The 26161-nt window shown below is 34.8% G+C and overlaps 2 protein-coding genes across 2 annotated transcripts; one reads left to right on the plus strand and one right to left on the minus strand.

Moving 5' to 3' along the window:
* Positions 1 to 248: 248 nt before the first annotated feature.
* Positions 249 to 5813, minus strand: LOC148606977 (uncharacterized). The gene is made up of 4 exons (XM_088546303.1): positions 5798 to 5813; positions 2287 to 2850; positions 2021 to 2080; positions 249 to 627 (listed from the first exon to the last, which is right to left on the minus strand). The coding sequence occupies exons 1-4, from the start codon at positions 5811 to 5813 to the stop codon at positions 266 to 268; spliced, it is 1002 nt and encodes a 333-aa protein (XP_088402429.1). The 3' UTR covers positions 249 to 265.
* Positions 5814 to 8673: 2860 nt separating this feature from the next.
* LOC148606978 (trans-L-3-hydroxyproline dehydratase-like) lies at positions 8674 to 25899 on the plus strand. The gene is made up of 4 exons (XM_088544643.1): positions 8674 to 9219; positions 15262 to 15411; positions 16161 to 16288; positions 23522 to 25899. The coding sequence occupies exons 1-4, from the start codon at positions 8769 to 8771 to the stop codon at positions 23783 to 23785; spliced, it is 993 nt and encodes a 330-aa protein (XP_088400769.1). The 5' UTR covers positions 8674 to 8768; the 3' UTR covers positions 23786 to 25899.
* The last annotated feature ends 262 nt before the right edge of the window (positions 25900 to 26161 follow it).

The following is a 26161-nucleotide window of genomic DNA, read 5'->3' on the forward strand; positions in this document are numbered from 1 at the left end:
CTCCGGGGCTCCGTAGTACTATACTAGCCGATAAAACGACTGGGAATGAGCCTCTCTTGTCGTACCTGTTTCTGGCTTAATAATGGTTTGCAATTATTGGTTGGTATTAATGTTTTTGTTTGTTAGTACTTATTTTGTTATTTTGGAATTATCGTAAAACAATTTCCAGAAAGCAACACTGAAAGAAAGTTCAACTCGAAATAAAAAACTTGATGCATCTAGTTATTTAAAAAAATACCCATTTTGACAATAAAAATGACAATTATCAACAAAGTGCTTGATTTGGAAGCAAACAACGTTTCACAATTTTATCAAACACAAGTCCACCAGGGCAAGATTGGACATATGGTAAGCCTTCAAAACAATTCAAGAATTTATAACAGTCACCCGGATACGGAAACAAACCGGTGCTTCCGGGACACGTGACGCCAGTGTAACAAGACACTGCCATTTTATGATTACATGTTTCAGTGTTGGCATCGAACATTGTCCCATCCTCACATTTCAAGTGAACACTGGAACCACGGGTACATTTGTAGAAATATGCGCAATTCGTTGAATCCGGGAAAAGTCCATCTTTTGGACAATAATAATTCATCTCAATCTCCGGTGGATGAAACTTCGTATCTGAACAAGAAACGAAAACAACTAGCATAATTGAAAACATTTCGTTAAAATTAATGAGGAATTCACACAAATCTTAAAACTGTTTCTAGTTAGTTGTATTAAAAAGGAAAAAACATGTTTAAATTATACATGGTCAACAGAGGAAACTGCAGTGTAGAAATTTTTATTCATCTTGTTTTAGTTTGAAACATTTTTAATTAAGATTGTTGTCTTCTTCTTCGCCAGGACTACCTTTGTCACTTTTTTTCGTTTGTCTGTGGTGACAACTCATCACCCCTACTTAATTTATTTTTGTAGCACAGCTCATATACGCTATTCCAGAGCCTGCCAAAGCCATACGGGTATTTTAACAATACTAAACTGTTATAAATATGCTACTCAAAGCTAATATCAGAATGTTGCCACAAGATTATAGTCACCACTTCATAAGTTTGATGGCTGACATTATAAATTAACTCGATGATTAGTTTGGTGGTTTTTTTCACAGATTTAATCTCTTTGTTTCCACCCGGATTGACATCTTACCATTAGCCACTGTGTGTATCTAGAAAACCTACCGATGCACCTGCATGCTACATACTCCCAATCTTTAGTTTAATTCGTGGTTGTTCGTTTATTCCTTAATTTCCGCGTGTATACTTTAAGTTGTTTTGTTTTATTTATATATTTTTGTCAGTTTGCGTGGTCTAATCTTTGTCTCTGGAGCATGAATATCATTGTCTCCTTTCTTTTTCCTTCTTGTACACTCATAGTTATTTTCTATTCTGCTATACACACATTTTTTTCATTACAAATCTTCTGAAACGGAACCACAAACTCGTCTTTCATTATTTTTGTACCGAAAATCAGATCTGTCTTTATGTTTCATCCCACCCTGGTGATCACTTTCGGAGAGGTTCGTGGGCCATTGGCCCTAAAAATGCAAAAATGACTCAAAAGGATAAAACGGCATGGGTTAGTGGCTCATTTTTGTGTGAAAATAATGCATTATTTATATTATTGGCCTATTGTAATAATTGAAATCACCCATTTTTATCACAAGAATGGGTCACTGACCCAATGTGAGAAAATTCAAGAGTTATCTCAGCAGTACCCTAAAAAAAAATATCATGACAAATAGTTGAACCTCGAGTTTGGTCTTAATATTGAGGTCCATACACATACGAAAAGAGAGGTGATGATTCATGTACCTTAGTCAAATCAATCGCAAACCAGGAAATTTTTAAAAGGGGTAGGTGAGCTCCGGTGATTTCTAGTAGTTTTGCTATATATAATCAACCGATATTTCGAGTAGATTTGAGAGCTGGCCATCCGCCACCTTCTGTATCCGCCTATACAGATTTTATTCGCACATTATTTTTTACATAACCCTGGTAAATCTAGAGCTACTTACCTATATTACAATTTCCAAGTGTGTCAGGACCGGATGTTACAAACATTCCAGGGTCGGACGCTTTCAAAGAAAAGAAAATTTTATAATTTCATAAATACTACTATCAATATTTTTGTATGTAAATAATCAAGAGGAAGACCAGGACTTATATAAAAAATAATAATGATAAAATGTTTGGTGTATAGACAGAATTTCGAGGGGGATTATGGATAGACTAAAAGACAGGTTTTACTGTGTACGTATTACAACTATAAAAATAAACTTACCTAAACATATATTATTACCAAGGTCGCCAATCATATCGTCCATGCCTGATTTAAAATCATTAATGAGAAACGTCTTGCATGGATCCGACGCTATGTTCAATGCTACGTCCAAACTTTCTCTGAATGACGTTATAACGTAAAATATGATCCCGCTTTGTTTCAGCTCGTCCGCATACGACAGAGCCGCTGTTTTATCCAATACATGCCCTGTTAGAAAGATAAGAATAATCTTCTTCCGAAATTGTTCCGATGTTACATTTAGCGAATAAACTGCTTCCTCGATGACCGGCTTCAAGTAGATGCCAAAAGCAGGATATCTTGAGCGCTTCACTCCAATGGTAGAAATCTCTGAATTGGCAGATTTTCTAGTTGTTAAAAATTGACTTATTTCACGATAAGTTTGATTGTATTCTAATATTTGTATTTTATAATCATATTGTGATATTTCAAAGTAATTGACAAGCTGCAGTAGAAAGTCTTCGATGTAAACAGCCAATGTCGATTTTCTGTCGCTTAATGGGATGACAAACACTATAGTTGCTCTATTACTGCATCGCGTATGATCTGAAAAAGAAGAAAAAAGACAGATAATTTATGATAAAGAGTTATTCAAGAAACTTCTATATTTGTTTAGAAAACACCCCACAATGAGTATTTTGAAAACGACTAGACTCATTAACATGTATGTATGTATCCCTGTTAGACATAATTACAATTATACTCGGCGTCACATAAATAACATACTGTTAAAATTTGAATAAAAATATTTTCTACGACTTTATTGACACCAACCGTCGTTTAAATTGTCTTAAATGACTTGCTCATTCGTTTAGCCAAACAGCTTCTCAAAAACAAGTCGCTTATTAGCTTAAATCATGCGTAACAAATCCTTACGGGAAAATCCCATACTAATATCCGCCATGTTGGTTTTTACGGGACGATTTGTTTACAAACGAAGTGCGTAAGTTCCCTTCGAACTCCGGTGACAATCGTCTGCTTGATCAACTTCTCGGTATTATACGTTGTTCGCGTAAAATAAATCCGAGATATCCGAAATAACGCCGAATTGCATTCTGGGTTCTTCGGTTTTTGGACAAACCATTTAAACGTAAACAACATCTCCTAGCAACCCGATCACTGTAAACATGGCCGACTTTTTACAATGTAAATATTGCCACCTAGAATTAAAATCTGACCGGAATTTAACGATTCAATGTTTAGGGAGAAGCCGTTTGGCTAAACGAATGAGCAAGTCATTTAATACAATTTAAACGACGGTAGGTGTCAATAAAGTCGTAGAAAATATTTTTATTCAAATTTTAACAGTATTTTATTTATGTGACGCCGACTATAAGTGGAATTTGGATAAAAATACAATATCGCAGTGCCCTTACAGTGGTAGCGCAATGTTGGTCTAATGGTCTACTATTTATCTTTGGCCTAACTGGTTTTCAAGGGTCCAATTAAGCAGATGATAGGTTATGATCGAATGATTGATTGACCAACTTTGAAATTTCACGAAATGTTACATGGCACCGAGCTATGTGTAACGTCGAGTAACACATATTTGCTTGCAAATAGTTTTTTTTTCTGTTAGTTTATATCAATTTAAACTGAAATTTTCAATCATGATTTATTTTCTGTTCCATGGTGTGTTGGTGTAATAATTATAATTATATACTCACTATGAATATCATTACGATAAACTGATTTCATTGGATAATCGGCTTTATAAATGATGTTTCATAAGTCGATAAAACGCAGTAATTTATATAATAATTATATATGTCACGACGACAAGTAAGTGGACTACTTGCAGAACACTACCGCCGTTAGTAAAAATAGATCATAGGGGTCAGAGTAGTTTTTTCGGATATATCTCCAAAACCGTTAGTTTTAGCCAAATTCTAACATTGGGTAAAAGTGTTCAGCATGATAAGATATATCTGTCCAGTTACATCATGTTGGAGTTATTGTCCTTTTTCGACGTTTTTCTTTTTTTTTTTTTTGCTATTGTTAATGTTATTTCTTGCAAAAATCTTCTCCTCTGACATGACTTGATCAATTGGATCCAAATTGGTATAAATGTCCCTTGAGGTATACTGCATAGAATTGATGTGGAGATATTCTAATCGTCGAAAACAGGACCGTTGTTACTAAAAATAGAACATAGGGGTCCGACAGTAGTTTTTCGCATATATATCAAAAACCGTTAGGTTTAGCCTAATTCTTTCAATAGCTGAATTATCCTTATTATTAGGACTACAAAAGTCTTCAGGGATAAAAGTTGTCACACAACTCCTTGTTAGAGTTATTGGCCCTGAAAGGGGAAAATGACGGTTTTTTACAGTTTTTAGCCAATATCTTGAAAACTTTACTAGGTAGAAAGAAACTTTCCATCGTTGAAATGATATCTATGATAAGCCCTACCAAAGTCTTCCGGAGTAAAATTGTTGGACAACTTCTTGTTAAATTGATTGCCATTGAAAGGCAAAATTCAACCAACCTGGGAGCCTCTTGTTTTTATCACTGGGTATTGCTTATTTTCTATGAAATCTAAATCGAATAGCATAAAATTAAGAGAAATTGACCGTTTCATTTTTTATGTATCTTTAGAGTGTAAAAGGGTTATCCGTAGCACATTATTGAAAATGTACGTGTACCGTACGGTCAACGAATTGTAAGGGTAGAGCGTGACTAACCAGGCGCGTATCTGAGGCCAAATTGAAGTGTAGGCAAAATTACGGCGGGGGTTCAAGGGGGCGAAGCCCCCTCCCTTCCGAAGCTCCGCGGAGATAGCGTTTTAGAGCATCATTTATGCCTCTCCTGGATGTATTTTATCTAAAAAAAAAAAATTGGCAAAATTAAGTGCAGGCAAAAGCTTTTTTGCCTAACGGCAGCTACGCGCCTGCTAACCATACAAAATCGAGGATCGGACCTTATAGACTCCTCAGTAAAAGGCCAACAACAAACCAATTCCGATAAAGCCCCATTAACTAATGAGGATTTTTTTGTTTTGTTTTTGTTTTCTATTATTTACTGCATGTACCTACTACAACCGGACCGTCCTGTCGCATAAGCAGTACTATTTTTTTAAATATCAGACGATGAGATGATTCTTGCATGCGAAAAAAAAATAATTTAAAAAATCACATTTTAATATACTTCTCATTCAGAAACAGTTACAGACCACATAGTCAGTCTTAGTTTTTTATTCAATCGTTGCAATTATGAGATATTTTACATGAAATATTGGCACTTTACAAGAACTGGTTGATTTAAATTGGAGATAAATGTACCGTTTTCTAAAAAAAATATAAATCTAAATAAAGAAAGGACTATCGTTACGTAAAAATATAGCATTGTAAATTATGTAGTCGGATAGAAAAAAAAACATTCGTGTTCTGCTGTGGGGTTTTCTCCACCATGAATCACCTCTGACATACTAGGTAGTGTTTGGATGTGACATGAATTAATTTGTATTTTCAAAATCTTAAATATCATAACTTACAATGCGAGTTATCCATATTTATATATCCCAGACACATCATTAAAATAAATGCAGGCGACTTCATCTTTTAAAAAGCTCATTTGGACAAGAAAAAAAACGGGCACGTGGAATAATCTTGTAATGGTAGAAAAATAGGGTGATAATCATTTTACTAATATAGGTCAACATGAGAAAGCACTATAAATGCCAATGTAATTATTAACAATTAGTTTTACAACCTTGTAGGAGGACGAGGCCATTAAGTACTGCCATACACGGGTTACTATGAGCGTTAATGTTGTATGTACATAAAATGTACTTCTTGTAGTTATTACCTTCGTTCACTCTATTTCCGGTTTCTCTTAAAATTAGGTTTTCTCGGAAGTACACCCGATTTTGCACATTAGAAAAAAAGAGTCCGTCGCATTGGGTTAATTGTAGGGTTCCCAATTGCAAGAATATAATCGTTTGCATTCAAAAATGGGAAAGTTTCATCTGAATTAAGAAAAAAGCACTGCCATTTGATTTGTCGGGGCTACGTAGGATGAAATTTGAAATAAAAATGACAGGAAAGGCAACAGGCAAAAAAAAAATCGGGAGAACCTTTTATTGTCATAATATTTCATTGTTTATATATATTTTTTTTTTTAATTTTGGAGCCTTTTTTCAAAATATTTACGTATGCCAGAAATTCCGTCTTAGCCACCACCCCTTCATAAAAATAAAACGTTCTGATTTTTTATAAAGACTACTACTTAATTATCCTATTTCCACTGTATTGTATAGGCGTAATAAACAAAAACTTATTGGTACTGTTTCTGACATAGGGACACGGAATGTCCCTCCCATCTCGCACAGCTCCAGGCCCCCAGAAGCTCTGGGGTGAATGGTATCCTATACATTAAAGTACATGACATCTGTAAATGTTATTTTTATTCCAAACAAGATAGAAAATATGAAAACAGGCGAAATATGTTTAAAAAAGAATCTGATATCCATATGAAGCCACACACATTAGAATGGGCTAAATAAATGCAAAATATTGAGAATACTTGATTGTAATAACTTGTCAGAGTGCTAAAATATTACTAATTCTTTTTTTTTTTTTTTCGAGAGGAGATTCTGCATGCATGGTTCATTTTCATGTAAGTATTTCATAATTTGTGGTTAGTCGCACGACACACAAGGTTTCGTTGTTACATGGTTATGCATGTTATAATTTGCGAGACTCGTAAGAGTAGTCAATTGAATTGCAAACAGGTCAAACAATGACAATTCTGGTGGGTCACTTACTGTTAGCACATATTTTTGGACTCTGAAAATAAAATATTTTACTGTAAATTACTGTCATGTTGATCTAATTAGTTACTGTAGTTTATACTTGCCTTTTCGTCTTTCTAGGGTGTCCTTGAAAAACCAGCTGCGACGATTAACGAGATATATATTATATAGAAAACATCATTGTAAAAGGGAGATGTCTCTTTCTTTGTGCAAAATTTTCTTGCTTTGTTAGGGAACTTTAAAATCAATTCTGAGCTATTCATTGTTAATTTAAAAAGTTTTAAACATACATACATTTTGTATGAAATAAACGCTGCAATGGACCAAAAAAATCTGTCGAGAGAATTTAATATTTTTTGGGACTCAGAACTTTTTGAACTGATTTTTAAGTGTGTTTAATTGTGTAATATGTTTTTCAACAGTGGCCAGTTTTTGAAAGGGGAGGGTTGATTGATTGATTGATTGTTGTGGTTTAACGTCCGAGCAGCAATATTTCAGCTATATTCAGACGATGAACATGAAACGGATGATAAAATGAACATGAAATGATGATGAAATGAAAAACGGAATGGGACACAAGGACGGTAGGGTCGACAAATTTTGATTGCCACTAGCAAAAGGGAGGGATGGGTAAGGTCGGGCAATTTAGCCTCCTGTGGTGGAGCGCAAAGGTTCCTACTCCTATCGAATACCACAGCAAGGTTCTTTAACGTGCGAAGAACGTGGCATCTTTCCCAACACGGTGCACCACTATGGTTTGCGGTCAGGTTTTCCGTATTATAGCCTGACAACCCCAGAATGTAACATGCCAGGGGTACCCCATTCCACCACCTGGGGCACACATCCCAGTTGCTCTGTGGGCAGAGCGCCTAGCCCCCGGCTAAGTTTCTGGGCACTATTTAGTCGCCTTTTACGACAAGCTTAGCGCTGCTGCAGGCCTATTCTTTTGACACCCGGACCTGCACGGGGCAAGGGGAGGGTTGTGATCACGCCAAAGTACTTTAACTCCACCGCATTGTTTGCGCCTGTCCAAAGTCAGGAATGTCTGGCTATTGTATCTCTTGTTTCGTTTTCACCTTTAGTATACTGTTACTTGTACTTATAAGTATATAAGTGTATAAGAGCAAATCTTTCGCTGTAAAATTATTCCCTCCCCCCCCCCTCATTAACTGACATTTGTATTTTGTATATTTGTCTAAAATGTCGACTTCAATACAGTATATCTCTCTCTATGCAAGGCATATAAAAGTCCTCTAGAAAGCTTCGATTTTATACTAATGTCAAAATTTAATATAATCGGAAGCGAAGGATGTGTCACATCCGTTATGAGTTGAATCAACTGATCAATGTCAATAATAGATAGTTATACGGGCTGCTGAGTTTTATCTGTCTTGTCATTGAGCAGCAAAAAATGTTCAGTATCTTCGTCGTCATGTCTGACTCGTGTTAAGTTATTTTTGTAGCATCCTTTACACATACCCTTATATTTTTTCTATATATAGTGTGTATCAAGAATGCTAAAACTAATTCAAAACAGGTCAAAAATTATCAGTTCAATAAATATAATTTGCGAGACTCGTACGAGTAGACAAATGAATGCAAAACAGGTCAAACATGCGCAGAAGGGCTGTTGGTGAGATAAATGAACTCGGAAGAGTAGTCAAGGGCATTAAATATTAAAGAGTAGTAAAGAACTACATCTGAAATAAAAATGTCTGATTTTGTCACAACTGAAATGCATACGGCTGGCAATCCAGTGAGAATAATAGAAAAGGGCTACCCCGACATACAGGGAAATACCGTCCTGGAGAAGCTAAACACTCTGAGAACAACTATGGATGATAAGAGGAAACTGTTGATGCAAGAGCCGAGAGGTCATCATGACATGTTCGGAGCGGTGTTAGTGTCTCCTAACATCAAAGAAGCTGATGTTGGTGTTATATTTATGCAGAACGTGGGGTATGGTACAATGTGTGGTCATGCGGTTATATCCCTCGGACGATACTTGATTGATAAAGGGATAGTTCAAAAGCCAACTATACCGGAAACAAGGATTATTTTGCAGTGTCCTTGTGGACTGGTCGAAACCTATGTTGAATACAATGGGATAAAGACGGGTTCCGTTCGATTCTACAGTGTCCCAGCTTATGTTTTCGCAAAAGGTAAGTGCTGCATTTTGCCTTGTTTGTTTTATTTTGTTCTGTTCTGTTTTGTTTTGTTTTTTTTTATTTTTGTTGTTTCTTCTTTTGACAGATTTACATAAGCTTGCCAATACTCGAAACAAATTCAAACTTATGTTTGATTCTTCAGACAGATCATTATTACATCGCCGACTGTAAGAGTTTAATTGTATTTTGTTTGCAGACTCCATGTGATATACCCAAACTGTCGTCTGTCTATCTCCACTATGAGGACAGCTGTTGTTGCTTATTTCTTAGTAGAGCAGATATAAGGGGGTCCATAAGAGTTAATGACCAGTGGCTATTCCAGGGGGGATTCCGGAGGTTAGAAATTTGTTCCTTTTGTTGGAAAATGTTGTTAATTTTGTGCAAATGTTTGGAAGAGTAATCAAGGGAACCAAGGTTATAGCGGTAATCAAAAGAATGTAATTCAGGGACAAAGACCAGACATGGAAAACAGGCATACACAACAAAGAACATAAAGTAACTAAAATCATACATACGAAGTAACAAAAGCAAATGAGCAACTTGAACTCCATTAAAAACTGGGAGCATGGACCAGGTGCACCGGTAGGTTAAGCGTCCTCTGCTTTTCTAGAAACACACGCCGAGTTGCTCATAAAAAGTCAAGTCCGGGGTAGATGAAAAAATGATAGAGTATTTTTTTTCATCAATGCCTGGATCCACCCACGTGTAGAGTACGTGACCTTCTAAAAACGGACTGAACCATCCGGGAGGGTTGGTTATCATGTCCTGCTATAATTGTTACGTAGTGGTTGTTTGCCATCAGGCCAGTGTGACGAACGCAGATCTATTGGGGTAATAACTTTAATCAATCAATGGACAGAACCTTAATGGACGAGATAACCTTAATCAATGAACAAGATAATCTTAATTAATGGACAAGATAACCTTAATCAATAGACAAGATAACCTTAATTAATGGACAAGATAACCTTAATTAATGGACAAGATAATCTTAGTCAATGGACAAGATAACCTTAATCAATGGTCAAAATAATCTTGTTAGTGGAGTTTTGTGTGTGTGTGTGTGTGTGTGTGTGTGTGTGTGTGTGTGTGTGTGTGTGTGTGTGTGTGTGTGTGTGTGTGTGAGTCGCTATAAGCCCAATCACAAGTCATGCATCGGTACAGGGGTCGCAATTATATACCTGTCAAGCAATGCTGTATGAGTTGGGACTTAATAACGTCGTACGTTGGAGCAGCTGAAATGTTACTTTATGGGAATGGAAAGTAGATAATGGGGAATGGAAAACAATGCGGTTGTAATAAAGTGCAGTTGTAAACTGTTCTCTTTTGTCAATCTCGAGATGGAAGTTAGACAGGAAACAAACTTTTGCGTTTTTATTTCCCTTATTTCAACCTCTTGAGATTGTTGATTATCAAAGCATTTTGATAAGACGTCCTTACATACTTTTAGACTCCATTATGATATTTTGGCCGTTAATAATCCTAATTTTGAAAAGTATGTTCTAGATATTTACCCACAAGAACTTAAGTTGACTAAGTTTTACAACAATAGTAATCGAACACCTTTTTTGATTGGGATATTACTCTAGAAAATGGCAGCCTTCAAACTAAAATTTATGACAAAAGAGTTGATTTTGATTTTCCTATTGTTAATTTTCCATTCCTAGATGGTGATAATAATACGTGTTATGCCTCTAGATTTATGCGGGAGACTCCCACAAAACAGACCGTTCTCCTGCAATTAGTCACGCAGCCTCCCGGCCAGGAGACACAGAACTCCCGTTTGTGTGACAGTCTACTTAATGACCTCCCGCGATTGTAATTTACATTTTTAACCGGCACCATTTTTGTTTTTTACACATATACCATTGGTCTCGTATGTGCTAGATTAATTTAGCTCTCCAAATAGCTGATTATTAACCAACTAACCAAAATACGTTGAAATATATCTAAAACTGACCCATTGATATGACTTCAAACCGGGCATCTATACGGGGCCAACATGAAAAAAGAGGGCCAATATGGATCAAACCAGGGCCAATGCGGCATCATAACTTCCGGTCGTTTGGTACCGCCATTTTGAATTAGATATCACTTCATTATCCTGATGGATTATTTATGCATATGTACCTAAACATGTATATAATTAACCAAACAAATAAGAAACTTAGAATAAGGTAAGAAAACTTGATTTTGATTTGGCATATTATTCAAATACAATCACAAGCTCTTAAGAGCTTCAGACTAAATATAAAAACATACATTATGTAACATAAACCAGACAAAACAAAAAAAGGAATCCAACATACTATGATATGCAAACCAATAATTTATTACACCTGGCAACCCTATTGTAATGCCTAAAACAAAAAAAAGTAGAATATAATTCCAGCTGCACAGTTGTATATCTAATGTCACGACCCCTGTATTTTTAGTTATTGAGGCTAGAAACCACTAATTCCACTTCCCATAGGCTTCTATGCAAATTTCACAATATTCAATGGCTTCTCTGGACTTTACCTTAACTTTAACCTGCAGAGGACTATATATCAGCATGATTCTACATATGTCAGCTCACAATCCTCAGAATGGCATGTGAGGTTAGCAGACTTGCAGTGCAGTACTGGTCACCGGAAGTGAAGGGTCTATAAATAGCATGGGAAATCCCAGTGTTTTCACAAGATAGGGGTATATTTAGAAATCATTATGGAGATAAGGTTTCACATCACAAGAAGCAAAATGCACCTATAAAATGTACAGAAATGTTTTTCGTTTCAGAAACTGTTTATTTTTTCTAAATAATATGAGAACTTTTTTCACAGCACTATGAAGAACAGGGGTAATTTCTGCGTAGGACTATTTTTGCGTACGTTCCAAATGCTCATTGGTTGAATTGGTGGTCTGTAACCTAGATGTTTCATATTTTCCGGAAATCGGTCCGGTTTTCATTCCGGAGGTTACCGTTTGTTTACTATGGCGCACAGTCAGAGCCCCTCATTTTCGGCTTATTAATCATTCTGATACCACGATCTTTTCACCATAGGCATATGCATTCGCATATTACATCATTCTGTGCTATTGGAATAAACTATTCAACAGTATAATGGGCTTGTCAGTTCCTGGCATATGGCAGCACTTGATTTCATTTGGTTTAACTTGGCTCATTAGCAATCACATCTAAAATGTTCTTTCAAAATTGTCTTATTTCAGGAACTTTGATCACCAGGACTGCAGAAACACAAAAAATCTTCCATTTTATGCAAAAAGAATATTTAAGACTGATTAATGCAAATAATTAAATAAACCTACATGTTCTTGGTAAAACACGAAAACAACTGTTCTACAAATCATTTAGTTGAGTTGGTTAATAAAATTATCAATAAATATGTAATTTCAGATTGGCCCTGTTATACGTTTCAGTCAATCATATTGGCTTCGACAATTATATTACTTTCGACAGCCGTATTGGCCCTCGGCAATGCCTCGGGTCCAATACGACCGCCTCGACCAATATGACAGACCTCAAGCCTATAACAGGGCCAATATGAAATTACATATTTATTAGTATATATTAATATTCATTAGACTTTTCACGATCAACAAGGATACCTAATCTGGTTGCCTGGTCATATCATAAGCGACCCTATATTTGAGAGAAACTTGTGGAACGAAAATATTACCCGGGCTTCCAGGTTACAAAGATACCCTGCATAGTTTACAATTTTGAGTAGATAGTTACGTCAAGGTCAAGGTTAGCAATTTAATTTTAAAAGTCTTCGATCTTTTTTTAACCAATTGGGTGCTTTCCCTACGGGGAAACACAATGTCATTTAGGATCAGTTATTTCCAACACACGCACATGAAAACAAGAAATACACTAGCAAATATTTACCAAAACGGATTAAATTCCATATATCGTCACAAGGCTCAAATTTTATCCGTTCACTGCTATTTGTGGAATGACCTAGCATACTACCAACCATATGCATGTCTTTCAATTTCAGTTTTGTACACATGGATCAAATGGTGTAAAAAGACATGCAGTTAATTCTAGTCACAAACTAACTTTAATTTCTACTAGAGGCCTTGCATGGTCTCACCTCTTTTATTCCTTTTATGTCAAAGTATAATTTTCATAGAATCACAAAATTAGAACTGAGACTCTATTCTATAATAGACTTCAAGGCCTAATAATTAAAATAATCTCCTTGTTTATGCTGATTCCTCACATTTGTCTTTGAGAGTATGAAACTTTTTAATAGATTACATAGACAATACTAGTAATGTCATTATTGTTATTTTTCGAACAGAATTGATTAAAACTTTTTTTTCACCGATGTCTAGATTAGGCCTTTTTTATGGTTTCTGGAAGCGGTTCATTTCACAGGACTGATACAAAATGCTTCCAAATAATATTTTTTTTGAGAAATTTCTTAACAGCCTTTGCTTCTGGGATTCGTATTTATATTTTTTTCTGGTTAAAACTGCATAAAATATTTAACACTAATTCATTCAGATAATATACAAAATATCATACAAAAAAATTGTCAAACGAAATCTCCTGCAATTTGAAATGAACTTCAGGAGATCTCTTGCAAGTAGGACCCAGAAGGTTAACAGTTTATGGTGATATTCCTGAAGCACCCTCTTAATGGTAGTTATTTTTCGCAACCGGTCTGTTTTGCCAGTATTTGCAATAAAGTGTCAGATTTTAATGAGTACAATAAATTCCTTTCTGGCAAGCTTTTGCACCAAATTATTCACTAAGATTTTCACCGTTTTGAAACTTTTATACATAAATATAACAGCACTTGCAGGTTCTTATAATTAATTAAAAATGGTATTGCCCAACCAGATTTTAACGGAAATATAGCTTTTGAAGCACATTCTTTCAAAAAACATCTGATATCTTTATCAACTACCCTTAAAATTATAAATTTATTGGTAGAGGATACGATTTTCAAACTATTGTCTTATCTTTAAACATTGTTTTCACAAATATATATATTTAACCCTATAATTGCATCCCTAAGTTAAAATTGAGTCATTTTGGAGTATTGCACTACATCTAATCTTTCCTATTTTGTACTTGACGTTACTACTCTAAATCCAGTCCTCTGGAATGGACCCAAGCTACGTGCAACTTGGATTGGACCTGTTCAGAAATAGAACTTCCGTCCTCATGAATAACGTTGCGTCGTCGCAGCGTCCTCGTAAAATATGTTTTGACCAATGAGGAAACCGTGAACAATAGCAATCCTAGAATGCATTACGGTAATGACCGATTATTGCTAATGCTGGTAGTTTTGGTGGTTATCAATCTTTGATATCTTCTAAGCTTGCTTTCAGTAACTACAAGCGTTCTTTAATTGGATGTCTCACTTTCTCTATATGGTTTATGTTGAGGTATTCCACAGAGGAGTAATCATGGGCACAAAGATTCTAGCATACAATTGGATGTATAGTTAAATTAATTTCATGGCGTGTTTGTTGTTTCAGTTCATTTTTTGGCCTTAAAGGGGGTGGTTATGGACTTGTAACACTACTAGTTTAGCCCCACCACAGATTTCATGCGCCTGTCTACGGCAAGGGGATGTTGGTCATTAATGCGTCTTTGTGTCATTTTATTACTTTTTAAATTGATTTTGAAGTATTTCCATCATTCAGTTACCGTGGATTTTATTACTTTTTTGTCGGGGTCTTCCAGAGCTCACTTAAATGTGTTTATTGAAGACCCTTTGGCGATCTCTGAAAGTACTTAACATTTTGTATTGTAAGTTATACGCTGGTGTATTTGTTGCATTTCACCATATCCGTTCTTTGGTTCGGTTCAAATTGTCCTACATGTAATTGTAAAAAATGAATTCACACAATCTTGAACAAAGTTCTTGTACTAATTTCCAATTTATGAATTTGGAAATGCAGTTTATTTTTCAAATAAATACTAATTAAAATCATTGAACGGACGAATGAGTTAAAACAAGCCACGTATATGCTAAATACAATAACTTTTACTACATAAAACTATTATTTCAGATGTATCTGTTGATGTACCTGGATATGGAAACCTTCTAGTAGATATAGTGTATAGTGGTGCTTTTTATGCAATAATACCAATATCAAAATTCAAACTGACTAAAACCTCATCGAAAGAAGAGATACGGAAAGCAGCAGGGGACACAACAGGTAGTCTTAATTTTGATTCTTAACTCTGAATGGGAGGGGCTGGCAATTTTTGCGAATAAATGTCTTGGCCTTGAAAAAAAAATGAAATAAATATTCTGGAGTCTTCTCCCTACAGAATATAGCAGATAAAATTTTAGAAAGGGGGAGATCTACTATTGCAACACAGGAAGGTGAATGAAACCAAGACCAACTGAAAAGGATTTAGCGAGCTAGCTCTAAGCATAGAAGAGGGGGTACGTATGGCCAAAATGGTAAAAGTGGCGAAAGTTCGTTGGTTTACAGTTACTAGCGAGTTATTCCTTATTTACCTGTATGTCACTAATGAGCTATTCCTTATTAATTTACCTGTAGTCTGCATATAGCTGAATATTGCTGCTCGGAAGTTAAACCCCAACAAACAAAAACAGACTTATTTACCTGTTTATCATTAAATGAAATGTATGCTTTGAAATGAACGAGACGGTTTGAAAATTTGCCCTTGACAAATACAGTTTTCAGAAAGTCCACCTAAAGTTCACACAGACCAATGGCATGTTAACTTCATGTCTTATGCACTTAAGTTCTTCTAAGTACGAACAATTACCTTTTGAATCTGCTTGGGTTTCTTCCGGACGCTGTTCTAATAATTAAACGGATACATTCAAACGATAAATTAATGCTTTACACAATGTCCTCTTTTTATCAAATATATATCGAAATAATTTTGCTACTTCCTTTACATAATTATATATTTTTATTATGTCATTTAGATATTCTTCGAAAACAACTAAAGCTCTCTCACCCAGAGAACAGTGATCTAGCTTTCCTATATGGTACTATAGTCACAGATGACGATTCGGATGTCGGATGGAATTGCTGTGTCTTTGCTGAAAGAGAAGTATATAGAAACCGAAATTAGGGGACGACAATTTGGTTCTGAGTGGTGGGGGGTTGGCAGTTTTAGTCAGGAAAGAATATTTATTGTCAAAAATTTGCGAAACGTAAAACTTTTTTTTTCAAATGTTATATGGTTAGATTATTTATTTTCATCTGGAGGCCAAAAATCAATTTTTCCTTATTTTCTATGTAGTAGAGTCAACATTATCTATTTTCGTTTTCTTCCCCGGGAAAGATATTTGTTCACTGAAACTGCCAGTCCTTCAGAATCAAGAATCGAAATTTAAAGACCGTCCCTTTAACCTGAAAGTTAAATTAAAACTTGAACTTCATTTATTGATAACACTTTTTTCTATTGCATTATATATTTATTTTCCGGACCCTTTTTCATAAATTTCACTTTCGTACTGTACTGCTTATCCCCGAGGGGTGGGGTGGGAGGTCTCCATTTATACAAGTAAACGCGGGTGTGCTTTAAAAAATGAATAGATTTGAGTGTTGTTTTTTTTCTTTGGTTGAAATGAATTTGGTACAAATTATCATACATGTATATTAGACTAATAAGTATAATTGTTATTTTGAGCATGAATCTTATATGAATGGACATTTCACCCTTCAAATAAATCCATGTCAGATTTATAAAAGGGGAAGAAGGGGTCCAAAATTTTTTCCCCAAGAAATACTTGACTTATATGAAATTAATATGCTTATAAATGCATTGGTAAATAACGAGATTCCATAATAGTGGAGAAAATATTCCCCCCAAAAAAATCGCTTATTTTAAGAATTTAATGGGCCGTAATCCCACACGACTGAATTTGGCGTATTTTGAAGGTGCACAGCGTAATAATTTTTAAAAAGGCACTTCCATTAAAGCCTGTCGTAGATCTGAAGTGTTTCCAAAATTCGAAGTCGAAGTTCAAGATTAAAGGCTCAATAAATAGAGTAAAAAAAATACGTACACATTTCTTAGAAACCGTTTGACTTAACTTGACGAAATTTGCACATAGTTTAGAAGGCATTTTCTTGCAAAGTTTACAACAGTCAAATACATGTATAATATTTTGTGTTTCTGATTGTCAAAATACGCCCCGCCTGGAAGACCCAAGAATTTCGAAAATTTGAAAAACAAAAACAGTAACTGTCGCAGTTTGTTTAAGTTTAGGTTTTACAATCAATGGATTACATGTATATCAAAATGTTTTTGAAAAGTTGGAAAGAAAGTCTAAAAAACCAAAAAAAAACCATTTTTTTAAACAAAAGAAAAGCGACTAGTGTGATTACAAAGATGTGATGACAAAGATGCATCAGATCACGGATTTGAATATGTTTTCCTGTTTTTGGTATAATTTTGAAAAAAAGTGAGATAAGAAGTTATGCAGCCAAAGGTAAAACGATTATTTAGATACGAATGAGATCAGTTCTGACCTCTCAGAGAAATTGTCAGAAGAACCGGCTCTAGGAAAGTTCTAAAACTATCATAGAACAATTCTAGAGTTAGCTCCTCTGACAGTTTTGCTAGCAGAACCAGCTCTATGAGAACAGTTTTGCTACTAGAGCAAGCTCTTCAGACAGTTCTAGCAGAGCCGGCTCTACGAGAACAGTTCCACTAGTACAGTGAGCTCTACCAGAACTGCCAGAAGGGCTGGCTCTACAGAACTGTCTGAGAATTGTTCTAAATCTGTCATAGAACTGTTCTTCTGACAGTTCTAGGACATCTCTGTGAGAGGTTAGAACTGATCTCGTCTGTATGTACTACTGACATAAACCGATCGAGGCCACCACAGCCATCACCTTTGTGTAAACATCGTGTTTGGTTGCTTGGTTAATTATAACATTAAAAAGTCTCGTTATGATAATAATTACTCAGAAGGTATTTGTCGAAATGGTTGTGAAAAATTCCTTCACCTGGAAGATTGAAGTTCATGTTTACATTTACGATAGGATGGGTGTTCGTAACAACGAAGGAGCTAAGTCAAAATCATTCACACGAAACGTGTTCTGATAGACCTTATGCCCGAATAGATTTTAAAAGAATTGAATGCAGCAGAGGCCATTTATATTTTTAAATATTCGTATACAACATTACAACATTTTGATGTTTATTCATTTCACTAGATTTTATTCAAAAACTTCATGTATATAAAATCTATTATGCTTACAAATTGTTCACAACGAAGGAATAATTATTATGGAATGTTTGTCATTTTCGACGGTCACAATTCAGACCTTAATATGAAAATGTAAAGCAATATATAAGCTTGCTCACCGTTATCATTTCTATTTTTCGTAGTACAGAGTTTGTTTTCAACCTGTTGTATTTTACCAAATCATGCATTTAACTATTGAATGGTTTGCGGATATATTCACAAGTAAAGGTAGTCCGTGCATTGTTGAAAATACATTTGGATTTGACGATTTCAGCTAGCGTCTTATTGCCAAACTACTATTAATAAAGAAGTTGCATATTTCATAATTGATAGGCCCCGTGCGGGTCCGAGTGTCAAAAGAAAAGGCCTGCAGCAGCGATAAGCTTGTCGTAAAAGGCGACAACTCTGGGCCGCGGCTAGGGCACTCTGGATTGTATGCCCCAGGTGGTGGAAAGGAGTACCCCTGGCATGTTACATGCTGGGATTTTCAGACCATAATACCCATCTCATTTTTCATTTCATCATCATTTTATCATCTTTTTCATGTTCATGATATAGCTGGATGTAGCCGAAATATTGCTGCTCAGGCGTTAAACCCCAACAATTAATCAACCAATCAGTCATAATTGATAGTATTCAGAAGTATACATGTACGACCGGTTGTTGAGTACTGTACTTCATTATTGTGGTAACTTCTTAATTGATAGTATATTTAGAAGTACAAGGTCGGTTCGAATCGTTAAATAATATACCTCGTTATTGTGTCCATTTAAATAAATGACCGTCACACTTTCTTTGCCACGAGCCATTGTGCTTATCTAATTATGTTTTTGTTTTTGTTTTTTTTTCATCTGAAGGCATATGACTTTAGGGTTTTCTTACGCAAGCGTAATTAAGGGAATCAAGATTAGAGCAGAAATCAAAAGAATATAATCCAAGGATAAAGACCAGACAGAGAAAACAGACACATACAACAATGAACATGAATTAACAAAAAAAAAAAAACAAACAAGTTAGCACCAAAAACTGGGAACATGGACCAAGTGCACCGGTAGAGTAAGCGTTCTCTGCTTTTCTAACATCACCCGCCGAGTTGTTCAAAAATTGTCAAGTCAGGTCTAGAAGAAAGAGGAAAAGATAACTATGACAGTGTAAAAATCGCTCATGGAGTTTATGGTGACGATCATAAAACTTCAGTAGAGATGACTTTAATCTAGTAGCAACATAACCCGGTTTCAGAAGCATAATTGTAAGAAGTAGAAGACGGTACAAAAAGTCAGCGTAGTTAGGCAAGCAATGGAATAACGTGTGTGTTGAGATATGAAAATTACATACGTAGGTGCTGACGAGATGCTGTCGTAGATGAAAGGAAATTTGATAATACGTGATGAAAAGTCATCGCGTTTGTCGTATAGTTCAGTCAGTAGTTTTCCTTAATTTTCCATCGATCACAAAGTGAACGTCAAGATATGAGGCTGACTTCGTAGTGTCCGTAGTGTCCTGTATCTCAAGTTCTTTTGTGTAGATGCGATGTACAAAATCCCCGAAACTAGGATTGTTAAGCGATAATACGTCATCTGCATTGTATAATAGCGGAAACTTAGATCAAATGATCTGGCCAAAATGATATTCCTTCTATTGGATCGGATCAGCTATAAAGTCGGCCTCAAAAGTGTGAAGAAATAGATCAGCGAGTAGCGGATCACAATTTGTTGACATTGGAATGCCGACCGTTTGTTGAAAAACGCGTCCATCTCACTGGACAAATATGTTGTTGATAAAAAAATTCAAGCATTTTTGATAACACCTTCTTCGGTATATTTGGAAAATGATTTGGAATCATTTTTTACCAAGTATGAGGAATCTCTAACAATTTGGATTTCCTGAACGGAACCAGTGCATGACTTATATTGCCCATCGATCTTGATCGGTGAACAATTATTATATACACCTATTATCTGTTCAGTAGGCAATAACACCATCTTCAGCTGCCGCCGTTCCACACTGCCAATATGTGATACATTACTTTTTGATTAATCACACACGTACATGTATGTTGTTTACTTTCTTCAAGATTCTTTTAATTTCCGCTAAAATCTTGGTTCCCTCGATTACTCTTTCAACTATCAATGATTATGGTACTGTTTTAACCGGTGGGTAGTAATACAGATTATGTTTTCTAGCCAATTCTGAACATTAGAGCAATCATAGGCATAGCTTCTTTACGATACTTCTTTATCTGCCATATTTTTCATGACGATCTCTTTATTACACAGATGTTATTGTGCTCAAAATCTTAAAATTGTTTTCAAACAGTTAGATGGAAATCCTCTTCATTACATTTACTTGTCAAGACAAAATTCTCTAAAGCAATTACTTCATAAAGTATATGCAGTCAACAGAATGGTCATATGATACAGCCTTGTACATTTTTTTTTCACATTATAAAGTTACTTCATGAAGGTATCATATGCGGCAGTGTCATCATTTTTTTTTATTTTTCCAGGAGTTTCGTTGAAGTGCAATAATAAACGAAGATTTCAAAACTAAAAGTATAAATAATGAAAGTTGGTATGTTCCATTCTAAATATAATCAGTCTTAGCTGTATTTAGCATAGAATGAAGTATTAGGCCGAGTGGTGACCGATAGAGATAGAAACAATATTTGTCGCTTCTGATACAACATTTTACATACAATGAAAATACAGGTTGAAAGGCCTCTATCAAAAATAGTTTTTTTTAATGCATATACGTGCATTTAGTTTTATATCTCATATGTAATAAATTACAAAGGAAAGGGAACTGCATAAAAAGATTTACGTACGATAATGAAGAAATATACATGCATGTTTTCCAAGCGATGCCGTTTCGGAAAGAAACTGGCTACTTTATTTTTTCCAAATCATATATATTTACTAAATCGCACATTTCCTTTCACAAATCTGTCCTAATATCCCTTAATACAGTGATATTCACATAAGAATTTGTCTGTATTAGTATGTCATATCATATGCCAAAACTATCCTACAAAATGGAAGAATAGTTAACACATAAAGTAAACGCTATTTCATGGGTGTCTTCCTTGAATGCCAACATTTTATATGTTATCTATTCCTTGAATGCCAACAAAAATATTTCAATAGATATTTATATTATAACAATAGGTGTTTTTATAACAATTAAAATGTTTTATAAGTATTTAACTGTTGAGATTAATATACCTTTTTATATGGAAAACAGCAGATTTTTAAAAATATGTAAGAATATAATAAAATTGAATTATTAAAATTTGTTAAAATATAATAAAATTAACATTTTTAAACTTTTATTTAAGAAATGTATAAATTATATACAGAGATATTAAAGAAATTTAACATTATTCCGAACTCTGAACTTATTTCATTCTAACATTTTAACTAATTAAATGAATACATTTTAATTTTCTACATTTTCTGCCTCATGTGATATCAATTTATAGTAATAAAGAGTTTAGTCCTAAAACCACTTACAGCAAAAACAGATTTTCTACTTTGTGTTGCAATTAAAAATATTTTATTAAATTGAACAAAAACTTCATACTTAGTAACTATTCCAGTACTAGTATTCCTACATAACTTGAATGATCGATTGAAATATCTTCAAGTTATTGGACTACAAAAATAATTCAAAAGTCTACTGTGCTATACATGTACATGTATGATTTTGTGAAAAAATGCTTGAGTAGAAACAGCAAGAAAAAAACAAAACAAAAAACAGATTTTAACAACTGGAATAACTATCTGAAATATGAACTGAAATAAGTCACCTGTAATTTACCTATCTGTTAATTAGTATGAATGTTTTGATAAGCATGCACTTTTGTTGTGATGACCACTCACACCTATTCCTTGAACGCCAACAAAATTTTACAGGTAAATTGCCAGTAGATCAAATGATGTTGGCATTCGAGGAATAAACCATTTCATGGACGGCCAATGCAGGAGGCATAAATCAGCTATCGACACAAAATATACCAATTATAGATCAAATTAATGATATATAATGTAAAACAATTTAATACTGCTTACCTATGTCAATGTGTTTTACATTCAGAAAATTGACATGAATTGAAGAAAATGACAAATGGAAATTTTGGTCTAAGGATGTGAATCTAGGGTAAAAGACGTAACTCTTGAGATCAATGAGATGTTTGTATCATATTTAATTTCACCAAGCCTATCAAGCTTTCATTTGAAACAGAATGAAATCAATCCAAGTAACTTTGATGCTTATATGAGATAGATGTCAAATGCTGAATACAAACGTTCCAATGATTTGTAAGAGTTGTGTCCCTTACTCTAGGTCTACCTCCTTAAGATATTACTTGATGGGTCACACTCTTGTCGCTTTGTAATCAGGCTTATTTCATTCAAACTGTTCACAGAATGTCTTGATGTACCATTGACTGCATTACAATTTTATACACAAAAAAAATGATGGAAAAATATATCGATTGTTTTGCGTTTGTTTTTTTTCTCGAATTTCCTGATTTCTTTGGTCTCCAAGGAAAGCGCATATCTTTATGTTCATAATACATACATGTACTTAGGCAATTTTTTGGTCATAATACATACTAAGTAATATAATATTTGAATATTTCTGACTTCGCTGTAATGCCTTCGTAAAACTGAGCAAATTTTGTCACGAGAAGTCAACTGGTTTCACCAAAAATGACAAAAATGCACAAGTCTTGTAGCAATTTTAATGAGTGTGATGTTGACCTTTAATCTCGACTTTTTGAAAATTGCACCCATGAAACCTTTCATCGAAACGCTTTTTAAATACCTTCAAAATGATACCAAATTCAGCCGTATTTCTGTCCATTAAAATGTATTCAGTTGTTCCCGTACTATAACGTGTAAAATTGTTTATTGAAATATATTGCTTATTGGGTATTTTTCAATATTTCAACATACAAAAATTATTACTTCTTATTTTTTTTTTTAATTTCATATGGGTCGCCTGTCTCCCGCAGCCCCCACCCTTTTTCCCGTTCAAAACTTGATCCACATACGAAGTTTTGATTGCAGTGCTTTTACTTATAGGTTGATCGATCTCCTTGTGGATCGGGGACGGCGGCAAGGGTAGCGCAAAAGATAGCGAATGGTGAATTAAAAATAGGAGAGACCAAAACGTTCGAGGGTCCCGCTCGGGGACAGTTTGTAGCCAAAGCTGTGCGAAATGTACAGTATTATGAATACGACGCTGTCGTGGTGGAGGTGTCCGGAAATGGATATTATACCGGAACAGCAACCTTTTCTCTGCCGGAGGATGCAGATGAAATCGGAAGAGGATTCCGCTTGGTTTAACATTATTTTTTGTAGTTTTTACTTGTATGTTATTATCTTGAACTTAACACGTACAGTGTTCCCCATAAAGTTCATGATTTGGATTTACACATGTACTTAATTTTAAGTGTATTTAGCTCCTTTTGTTTTCAATCATTTTTCATTCATATCTTTCGCACTTTTTTTACTATATTTTACAGATTTTGACCGGTGGCAATTTTGTGCTGCCCTGATTTTACCCTGATATTGCCATTTGTTTTACAGACTTTTCTTCCGAATGTTACTATTTTCTATTGCCTAGATTTTATCAGTTCGGAAATATTGTTATTGCTCTTCGTCAGTGACGATCAAAACTAGTTTTTTCACACGAAACTGTGTTTCTAGAATGAATGTCGACGGTAATCTCGCCACCTTGGTAAACAAGAGAGCAAACATATTGTAAAAAAATATGACAAACTTAAACTGATCTTTGGGGGGGGGGGGTGGGCAGGATCCAATATTTCGTCCTGGCGTTCGACGTCATCGTCATCCTCGTTAACAATATATTCAGACATCCTCTCCTCTCAAACTTATGGAGATTTTTCCTTAGGGTATCCTGCACAAAATAACCATTTGGATTTTTGACCTGTTAAAAACATGGCCGCCGTTACTAAAATAGAATAAAAGGGTCAGCAGATTTTTGCATATATCTCCAATAAATATATATTAACGGTAAGGTTTAACCAAATTCTGATGTGAATAAAATATTTAGCATGATGAGATCTATCTGGTCAATTTTTGGTGAAAATATGTTGACTCGTGATGGAGTTATTGCCCTTTTTGGACGTTTTTTGATGTTATTACTTTCAAAAATCTTCTCCTTAGACACTACTGTACAGAATTCATTGAAAGTTGGTATTTTTGTGCTCTAGGGTATCCTTAACAAAATGACAATTTGGATTTTTGATCGGTTAAAAACATGGCCTCCATTGCCTTTGAGGGATGAAAAATGACTTACTTTACAGTTTTCAGTCTATATCTTGAAAACTATGATAGATAGAATGAAACTTTCAATTGCTGAAATGATCCTTATTATAAGGCCTATAAAAAGATCGTGGGTTCCGAGATGCATCAGAATTCCTGAAGAAGCAAAGTATACATGTTGAAATACCAGGATATTTGAAAAAAGGTCAGAACCAACACACAACAGTGAAAACTAACTTGTCACGTCTCGTTACAAAAGTACGTTGGGTAGTAGAAAGTGCAAATGGTAGGATAAAGCACTGGAGGCATCTTGACAAAGTAATGCACAATCACCATGTTCCATCAATCGGGGATTTTGTCAGACTAGTCTGTGCCATATGTAATGCCTCCCGCCCTCGTTTGGTTGAAACCGACGTTGAAGAAGCTGAAGAAATGGTACAGAAATCTAAATAAACCAATAGAATTTAGTGTATTGTCGAAAAAGAAAGTTTACCAAGAAAAAAGGAAATACTGAGGCTGCGGACATCCCTGAATTTCCAGTTTTATCACTCGGTGAATTGCGGGATTTCACTTTGGACATCTATCAAATTAAACCTGCACCACACTATACTAAGGAACACTGTGATGAAGATCCATACTAACTTAAGATTATAAAAGATAAACCGAATCTTATTCATTGCAAAATTCAGTCAAGACACATTAACCTCTTTACATACACGTTGGATTCAATATGACAGAACTAAAGTTACGGGATGGTATTGTACTAGTAAAGTCGGAGCCATAATTGTTGGTTGTTGTGCTCATATTACTAGCGTGTTTTGGTACTTAGGTTACAAACGTTAATCTGAAATGAAGTCGGGTCCGTCGACTGCATATTTGTAATCTGTAACCGATGCAAGTGATCTACCAATAACTGACAGTAAATGTGAGAGTGACGACAGTAGCGTCGTAGAAGAATAACTCTACCACATTTTAATAAAACTCTTACCTCAATTGGGAACATTTTACTTTAATCCATAGACGTATGTCAAGTGGAGTATACCACTCCTCATAAAGTAAACGCACCGTGAGATAATCCAGAACTTTATTTTTTGTATTAAGTTGCTTTATAGGTCTATATGATAAATGTATAATTATTCATTTCAATCTGTCTGCTCTTATTAAAATATCCAATAGCTTCTATTGTATTTTAGTGTCATTTACAGAGTTATCACCCTTATTTTTTTAATTTTACAGTACATTCTATATAATTTTTATATCCTATGAGCAAGGTTTCTATGAAAAAAACATATTAGTTTCTGTTTACTTTAATACTTCAAACAAAATATCAAAAATAAAAATATGTAGACTTTACAACCATGAATCACATTTTGCATGATTCTTAGTTGGAGTGCTACTTATTACCTAAATAAAATGCACTCTACCCGAAACAGG

This window comes from Perna viridis, chromosome 9 (assembly GCF_037379345.1).
Source record: "Perna viridis isolate PV_CMFRI_1.1 ecotype Kerala chromosome 9, ASM3737934v1, whole genome shotgun sequence".
NCBI lineage: Eukaryota > Metazoa > Mollusca > Bivalvia > Mytilida > Mytilidae > Perna > Perna viridis.

Bases quoted from the DNA above. Each gene is read 5' to 3' on its own strand.
- LOC148606978 (XM_088544643.1), top strand. From the start codon at position 8,769: ATGTCTGATTTTGTCACAACTGAAATGCATACGGCTGGCAATCCAGTG. The intron at 9,220-15,261 runs GTAAGTGCTGCA...CTATTATTTCAG, and splicing joins AGCTTATGTTTTCGCAAAAG to ATGTATCTGTTGATGTACCT. The intron at 16,289-23,521 runs GTATATAGAAAC...TTTTACTTATAG, and splicing joins GTGTCTTTGCTGAAAGAGAA to GTTGATCGATCTCCTTGTGG.
- LOC148606977 (XM_088546303.1), bottom strand. The intron at 2,081-2,286 runs GTAAGTTTATTT...TTTCTTTGAAAG, and splicing joins TGGTAATAATATATGTTTAG to CGTCCGACCCTGGAATGTTT. The intron at 628-2,020 runs GTAAGTAGCTCT...TTTCTTGTTCAG, and splicing joins ACTTGGAAATTGTAATATAG to ATACGAAGTTTCATCCACCG.